General features: G+C 32.6%; 1 protein-coding gene across 2 annotated transcripts; it reads left to right on the forward strand.

Annotated features, from left to right (window-relative positions):
* Positions 1-4,236: 4,236 nt before the first annotated feature.
* Positions 4,237-8,551, forward strand: LOC102580382 (cellulose synthase-like protein E1). 2 transcript variants are annotated; one of them, XM_006346063.2, is made up of 8 exons: positions 4,237-4,537; positions 5,607-5,919; positions 6,251-6,391; positions 6,638-6,769; positions 6,851-7,060; positions 7,153-7,380; positions 7,466-7,813; positions 7,919-8,551. In XM_006346063.2, the coding sequence occupies exons 1-8, from the start codon at positions 4,266-4,268 to the stop codon at positions 8,474-8,476; spliced, it is 2,202 nt and encodes a 733-aa protein (XP_006346125.1). In that variant the 5' UTR covers positions 4,237-4,265; the 3' UTR covers positions 8,477-8,551. The 2 variants fall into 2 exon arrangements, with proteins under 2 accessions (XP_006346125.1, XP_015163647.1); XM_015308161.1 differs by having other exon boundaries at positions 4,449-4,537; positions 5,600-5,919; positions 7,919-8,539.
* Positions 8,552-8,947: the final 396 nt, after the last annotated feature.

The raw sequence follows: 8,947 nt of genomic DNA on the forward strand, positions 1-8,947 counted from the left end.
GTATGTTGAAAGACAAATATAATGTATACTACTACTATGAGCTAATCAGAGAAGAAAGAGAGAAAGAGAAAAGACAAGTCCAAGTCAGCAAAATGGCACCGTCCAAAGCTGACTCTGTCTTTGAGCACGCAAAGGGAAAAACACACAAAGATGGAGGAGGAAAAAGAGGTTTTTTTTATTCGATATCTCGCACTAATATTAAAATTTGATTAAATTTAACTTAATTTCGAAAAGTTTAGCATAGGAGGTGCTTACATTGGGGGTAAAGCACAAAGATGATTCTGTATCTGACTCAAACTTGAGATCTCTAAATAAAGATAAAGGGTATCAATTCATCATAATCCTTGTTGGTGAGGTATGTGTTGCTTCATCACAACAATAGGAGGTGCTTCCTAAGAAAAATGATTTCACACGTAAGAGATTCAAATCTAAAACTTTTGATTAAGAATGAAGAGGTACTTACTCGTTATCACTTCATTACAATAACAGAAGGTATTTTCTAACAAAAATGACTTTACATGTAAAAGACTCAAATTTAAAATCTCTTACTAAGAATAAAAAGGTACTTACCACTCCATAACAATAATAGAAAGTACTACTTCATAATAAAAACAACCCCACATATACAAAAAAACTCAAATTTAAAATCTACGAATAAAATAAAAATATATTTATCAATCTATTACAATTACTAGAGAAAGATTTGGTAATTATCACTCAATACTACTTACCATACATAGGAAAAAGTATTACTCCATTTTCTATGGTTAAAATTAAAAAATTTAGATAACAATTAACAATACACATTATTTAGTTTTCCTAATTTGATGTTCGAGAACATTCCAATTAATTCCGTAGGGATCATGACTTGTGAACCAGGTAGCTAAATTTTACCTTAGACACATAAAAAGACTCACCTATTTTCTTCGATTTAATTTGTTTTTCTTGCTTTTTGAAATTTTTTTAATTTTAATTTTTTTTATATGATATATTTAAAAATATAAGATTAAAAAAATACTTTTTACATCATTTTAGCTTAAGATCATAAAATTTAGAAATTTTATTTACTTTCTTAAATTTTATATCAAGTCTAAATCTAGTAAACAAAAATGAAAAAAATATTATTTTTAGCTCAACTCAAATTTACACTTGAACTTCATAATTTTTAATTTACTTTATTAATTGTTATGTCACATCCTCGAATACTAAGTGATAAAAGTATGGTATAATACATAAACAAGACCCTTAACTTGATTTTAGTGGACAACTATGCCTTCTAACTTTGAGTGTGTACAAATAGACATTTAAACTTGTATACAATTGAACAAGTAGACACACATGTCCTAAATGACATAATACACATAAGATGCCACGTAGGACACAAAAAATCCATGTAGGGTGTCATGTAGGATGAATGTGTCCATTTATTTAATTTTATAAAAATTTAAGTGTCTACTTATGCACATTCAAAGTTAAAAGTAATAATTGCAAGCTGACATCAAGTTAAGGGTCATGTTTTTATTTATTATGCCTAAAGGTATATTAGTATATTACCATACATGTGTCGTATATGCATTTGATGCAATATACACACCATGTGCAAGTAAATTGTTCATATATAGGTCCTACCTAGACTATAAGTTAGGTTTACACCCCACCCCCTTAACTATTAGGAGATTTTTTTCTTCCTTTTTTTGGTTTGATTTGATTTTCCTCTAATTTGTGAGGTCCCAATCAATTTAAAGTTACATTACAAAAGGTGATTAAAAAGAGACACTCTTTATTAGGATATTTTTTTAGATATTAGTGATGTTGAGAATATCCCACTACACATGGGAACTAAACAAGTTTAACTTGAATTATTGAAAAAGATTGCAAGATAATACAAAATGTGTTGATACTTGATAAGATAAGATCCTCTTATTTTACTTATACTTTAATTAGAAAAAAAGGTTGTACAAGTTGTAATTTGCAACATGTAAGCTTGTAAATGAATTGTTTATCTAGTCACTTTCATTTTTCTAATTTGTCAAATTTTAAAAGACAGAAAAAAGTGCTTAATTAATCTCAAAAAAATAATTTGTCCCTACTTGATGAAAATAATTTGAGGTGTCCCTACAAATTATTGACTATCTAATCGTAATTCGTAAATATCAATCTAAATTTTAACGAATTAATAAGTGAATGAATTAAAAATCCATTCAAAACACAAACAAATTAGATAATTTACGATTTTTTTGGATTAATTTTGTCACCTCTACTTCCATCAATCCTGGTCGGATCCAAACCAAAACAGATTTATCATCCCATATAAAAATGCGCCACCTCATTTCGAAAACATGACAGCTCACCGTGTTATTACACACGTGTCATGCTGAGTCATCATCAAACCGCATTTGAAATAGATAATTCCCTCTTCATAAATACATTAATTCCACAAACAAAAAAATAATAATTAATTTTCCCCCAAAACACTGCCATGGCGACGGAGAAAGGCGGCGATCACCGGAAACACGATCTGATATTATCGAACCTCGAACGGGCGATTAAAGAAGAAGAGCAAGTTGAACAAGAACTCGATGTGAACGAATTATCGCGGTTGTGTCAATTACACGGCAAAGGTATTCCGGCGAGTCAAGGGTTGGATCAGAGGAAAGCTACGGTGGAAATTTGCGAATTTGATGATGACGGGTCGGGTCAATTGGCTGAGAAATGTAAAACTATGTATCAACAAGCTGATCACTTTAGGTGTCACAAGTGAATATTAATAATACTCGAACGGTTTTTTAGTAGAGATTTATTTTAACTTTTTGCATATATGCTTGTAATTCCTAGCGTAGCATGCATGTTGATTAATTAATTTAATTTAGGATGATTTTTCAATTGAATGCGTTGTTTTTCACTCAAATTTATTTTTGTTCATATAAAAAAACACTTTTGTTTGGATGACTATGATGGATTGTTTTATAATGTGTCGTGTTGTGTTGTTGTATGAATATAACATTTGGATTATCGTTTTTCATCGTTACATAATATTTATGTTTAGAATATGAATGATAAATCTACAAGCAATTATAGAGCAGGATGGAGGTATTATGAAATGGTAGGATAAATGATAAAATAAAATTATTTAATAATAAATAAAGACGGTGGGGTAAAATAATAAAATTAAAATTATTAAATAATAAGTAAACGATAAAAGGAGAAGAAGATATTAAAATAATGATACGATTATATCGAATTGAATCATTAATTAAATGATATGGTATAATAAAACTTAAATAATAATTAAAAAAATATTATATTTGAATTAATAATATAATTTAACGGATAACAACTATCAAAACAAGATATAAGTCAGTCTTAATGTTTTTTCGTAGAATTTGGGAGTTAAAATCATTATCAAAGTTTCACATCAAAATGTTCATTACCAAAATTATAATTTTATATTGCACCTCCAAATAAGATCTCCATCTTGTGTTTTTTTTTTTGAAAGTCTCAAAAGAAAAAGTTCACCAACCATCTAGTTGTTAAATAATTTTGGCCTTTTGGGGTCCATTTAAGAGTATGGTCGTTCATACTTCCAATTTTTTTTTTGTTTTAGTTTTATCCGCTACATAATTTATAAAAATAAAAAGATTTTTATAGTTAGTTAGTTCTAAATTAAAAACATATACAATATATTAAAATGCTTTTATTTGAAAATTTGAAGAGTGTTAAATTTAAGAAAGAGACATCTTATTTGAAAATAAATTACGTAAAACGCAGTGATTACTATTTTGTTAAATGTAGAGGACAAAACTGTCGTAGTCACATCAAGACCTCCACTATATATATTTTATATTTTATTTGAGCAACTAGTGGCTACCAACTATTTGGGGATCCTACTTTTTTCCGTGTAAAATAACATGATTAAACTTTTGAAATTTTACTTACTTTAAGAAGTATTTTATAAAAAAAAATAGGTTGGAAATCTACACACAAAAAATAAAATTGTGTTTGATAAATTACTTTATTACAATAATTTATATTTTTTCAGCTTATTTATTTTAAATGTAACAAAATATCTTTTAATTTTATATGTTTTAAATATTTACAAATGAATAATTAATCATTTCGAGTTGCCATAGTTGAATTCGTGCAAAATCATCAAAACGTCACCACAAACGTAAGGATTCTCTTTGTTAATGCAAAAATATATTTAAATAACTATTATATATATAAGATAGAGGAAGATAATCCTCAAAGAGAGACTCATAAGTCATATGGAAAAGTTAAAGTATGAGCCTTTATTTGAGACAGAGAAGGGAAAAGGAAGGATATTATATAGGCTATTTGCAACTTCACTCTTTTGTGGGATTATTTTGATTTGGATTTATAGACTTTGTAATATACCAAATTCAGGTGAAAATGGTAGATATGTTTGGATTGGAATGCTTGGAGCTGAACTATGGTTTGGTTTTTACTGGTTCATCACTCAGTCTGTTCGTTGGAACAGAATTTATCGTCATACATTTCGAGATAGGCTCTTAATGAGGTATGTTATGACGATCTCATCTAAAAGTTTAATCTGTTAGATTGAGGTTTAGTGAATTCGTGATGATTCATATAGTTGCTTCCGACTTGTTACGCAGTTGTTGTTGTTAGTTGACCTGATTAGCACTTGTTTATTATGATGACATGAGTTGACTTTTAAATGATTCATGTAGTCGATCCCAACTTTGTTTGGGACTGAGGCGTAATTGTTGTATTTTTTATTGAGTTGAGCACTTGTTTGTAATGATGACATGAGTGAGTTTTAATGAATCAGTGATGATCTGATTCTTTTAGCCGATCTCGATTTGTTTGGGTTTGAGGCGTAGTTGTTGTTGTTTGTTGATTTTGAGTGCTTGTTTATGACGATGATGAGTTGAGCTTACATGAACCACGGGGACTCATATAGCCGATCCAAACTTGTTTGGGATTGAAGCGTAGTTGTTGTTGTTGTTTACTGATCAGCTGAGAACTCCTTTATGATGACGACATAGTTTGAGCTGTTATGAAGTAGTGAGTATTCATAGAGCCGATCCCAACTTATTTGTGCTTGAGGCATACTAGTTGTTAGATTCATATAGTCGACCCCAACTTGTGTTGGGACTAAGGTGTAGTTGTTGCTGTAGTTTATTGAGCAGAGTACTCGTTAATTCATTTAATTATATTTTCAACTCGCCCCTCGTATAAAGGCCTGATTGTTTTATATGTCATCAAACATGTGAAAAAAATGTTTTTTGATTAAGAGTGCACGTGGAATTTGAATTCAGAACCAAATTGTCTGCTCTTAATTAAACATGTTGAATTGTGTGATCTTCTCGTCTAAACATTTGAACTGTTAGATATAACAGAACACTCGTTATTCATTTAACTACATTATCAACTCGTCTTTCATGGATCAAGCATGCAAAAGAAAAAAATTAAATGGAAGTGGAGGTGGAATTTGAACTCAAAACATTGCCTGCTCTAGTGCCCATGTTGAATTGTGTGACGATCTCGTCTAAAAGCTTAAGTTCAAGGTGTTAGAGAGAACATAGCTTTGTTAACATTTATTATGTCTTGTTGAAAGAAAATAGGTATGAGAATGAGTTGCCGAGAGTTGATGTATTCGTGTGCACAGCTGATCCTGTAATAGAGCCACCAATTATGGTGATCAATACAGTTTTATCAGTCTTGGCTTACAATTATCCACCAGAAAAGCTCAGTGTTTATCTCTCGGATGATGCTGGTTCCGAGCTTACCTTTTATGCCTTGTTAGAAGCTTCTCGCTTTGCAAAGCATTGGCTTCCTTATTGCAAGAAGTTCAACGTTGAGCCGAGGTCTCCTGCTGCTTATTTTGCATCTCTGTCTGTTTCGGATCAATCTGATGCAGATTTTTCCAAAATGAAGGTACTCCATTTGTTTCCGTTTATATGACATGAACTTCTATATAGTTTGTTTCAGAAAGAAAGACGCGTTCATGCTCTTATAGTCATAGAACTATCATGGCATGTTTAAGACCTTAAAATTCTGAAGATGCTTTTGGTATGTGCCAAAAGTCCGTCTTTCTTTTTTAAACTCCGGTGTTCAATCAAATACTCTTATTTCAGGATTTGCCTGTTCTTTAAAGAATTTATTTTGTTTATCAAAACTTATTGATCCAAAACTGTTGAATGTCAAGCATAAATGCTGAGGTATATATACAGATATTGATAGCCAACGTCTTTTCTTAACACTGCAGGGATTGTACGAGGAGATGGCAAACAAAATTGATGTTGTATGCAAGGCTGGGACAGTCTCAGATCAAGCAAAATTAGAATACAAAGGATTTTCCAAATGGAATTCATATTCATCCAAGAAAAACCATACTGCTATCTTGCAGGTACAAAAAAGAAACAAAAACATTGGTTCAAGTTAGGCTATGTACTCGTTTCGTATGTTTAGAGAGATTCAACAATTTATTTATACACAATTTTTTTTTATAATTTTCCGATGAAGGGGATTCAATTGAATGTTTGAATCCTCTTTTCGTTAAAGGTAGCTCTGCTGCTGACTATCACATGTGGATAGAATAAATGCAACTTTACATATCTGATATCTTATATGTCTGCTTTCTTTCACATACTAGATACTAATCGACAACAGAGATGAAGAGACAAAGGACATTGACGGAGTAAGACTGCCAACGTTGGTCTATGTGGCTCGGGAGAAGCATCCTGAGCACTTCCATAATTTCAAAGACGGGGCGATGAATGCATTGGTAAGTCTAGTATCAGTTGCTCATCACATAAGTGAAATCTTGAATAAACCTGTGGATGATTTTGTTGATTACAATGTTCAGCTCAGGGTGTCCTCAGAGATCAGCAATGCGCCAGTAATTCTGAATGTAGATTGTGATATGTACTCGAACAACTCAAACGCGATTCAAGATGCTCTTTGCTTCTTTATGGATGAAGAAAGAAGTCGTGAAATTGCTTTTGTGCAATTTCCACAATCTTTCGGAAATGCCACTAAAAATGAAGTTTATGGTTCTCTGAGAGTAATTGATGAGGTTAGTACACTGTACATCTCTATTTGGTTTTATGGTGTTGATGAATATTCATTGCTGTAATTTTCGTATCGTTACTTTTATGTCAACCTAAGGTGGAATTCCACGGTGCTGATGGTTACGGAGGCCCTTTGTATACTGGAACTGGCTGCTTTCATAGGAGAGACACCCTTTACGGTAGAGAGTATAGCACGGAAGCTAGGATTGATTTGAAGAGTGCATGTCCTGAGAAGATGGAAGAAAACGTGCACGAGTTAGAAGAAAGACTAGAAAGATTAGCTAGTTCAACGTACGACTTAAACAACACTCAATGGGGAAATGAGGTATGTCCATCTGCATTTCAAATTTTAGATGAGATGGTCACACAGTTTAGTAACTGACTCGTAGTGAACTTTATTAACATGGCAGATTGGTTTGAAGTACGGGTGCCCAGTCGAAGATGTACTGACCGGGTTGACAATTAAGTGTAAAGGTTGGAAATCTGTTTATTATCGTCCAAAAAGGGATGCCTTTGTAGGGGTTACTGCAACAACGTTGGATCAAATATTAGTGCAACATAAGAGATGGTCCGAGGGCGATTTAATGATTCTGTTTTCTAAGTATAGCCCTGTTTGGTATGGACTTGGAAAGCTCAATCCTGGCCTTGTGTTGGGATATCTCATTTACTGCCTCTGGTCTCCGAATTGCTGGGCAACTCTGTACTACTCTATCGTCCCTTCGTTTTGTCTACTCAAAGGAATTCCCCTATTTCCACAGGTATTTTTTGCCTCTTTATCATCACATTTTCTTAACAAACATAAAGCAGAATCACCGGTTGACAAAAGAAATTTGACAAATTTTGCTTTTGGTCTTAACTTTCAGGTCTCCAGCAAACGGTTCTTGCCATTTGCATATGTGCTAATCGCGGAACTAATATATAGTTTTGCTGAGTTCCTGTGGAGCGGAGGAACAATTCTTGGATGGTGGAATGAACAAAGAATATGGCTTTACAAGAGAACAAGCTCCTACATGTTTGCCTTTCTTGATACAATGTTGAAGTTATTTGGTTCTTCCAATACAACATTCATAGTCACTCCAAAAGTCACTAGTGAAGATGTGTTATTGAGATACAAACAAGAGAAAATGGAATTTGGAAGTGCTTCACCTATGCTTACAATTTTGTCAACACTGGCAATGATCAATCTTTTTTGCCTAATGGGGTTGGTGAAAAAATTGATATTGACAAGAGAACTTGGATTGGAATATGTATTTGAAACTATGGCTTTGCAAATTTTGCTTTGTGGGATTCTTGTTTTTGTTAACTTGCCTTTGTATAATGCTCTCTTCTTTAGGCAAGATAAGGGGAAAATACCTAGTTCCACTGCATTTCAGTCAGTTGTTTTTGCCCTTTCTGTTTGCACATGTATTGCATATATGTAATTGTTGAAGCGTTTCACGTCGGATGAAATAGGGATATGTGGTTTTCTTATATGACCTTGGACATTCCTTTTCTTATGAGCTAACTTTCAGGGTTGAGTTAGACTCAAAATCCATTTTGACCCGGTTAACACTAGCTCCAATTTACTTTGAAAGCGTGCAACTAAGTTTCATATTTAAATGCTCATGATCAAAATTATGATTTCATATTACACGTTTAAATGGGGACTATGACTATCTGTTGGAGCGAATTGGATGATCGGCTGAGGGTTGCCCCCTTTTCCCCTTCACTCTCCTTTCAAAATCTCTTTTGATCCGGTCTGGCTCGTGGTTAGAATTACATAAATTTCAAATTTTAAATTCACTTGTAGATGAAACATATGAAATCCCTCCTACCTTTAAATAGAGATCACAAATTTAAGTCGTGGGAGTTGAAACATTTTTTAGTATATAATGGTTTCTCTTTACTCCCTC

The sequence above is a fragment of the Solanum tuberosum genome, unplaced genomic scaffold (assembly GCF_000226075.1).
Source record: "Solanum tuberosum cultivar DM 1-3 516 R44 unplaced genomic scaffold, SolTub_3.0 scf00076, whole genome shotgun sequence".
Classification (NCBI taxonomy): Eukaryota; Viridiplantae; Streptophyta; class Magnoliopsida; order Solanales; family Solanaceae; genus Solanum; species Solanum tuberosum.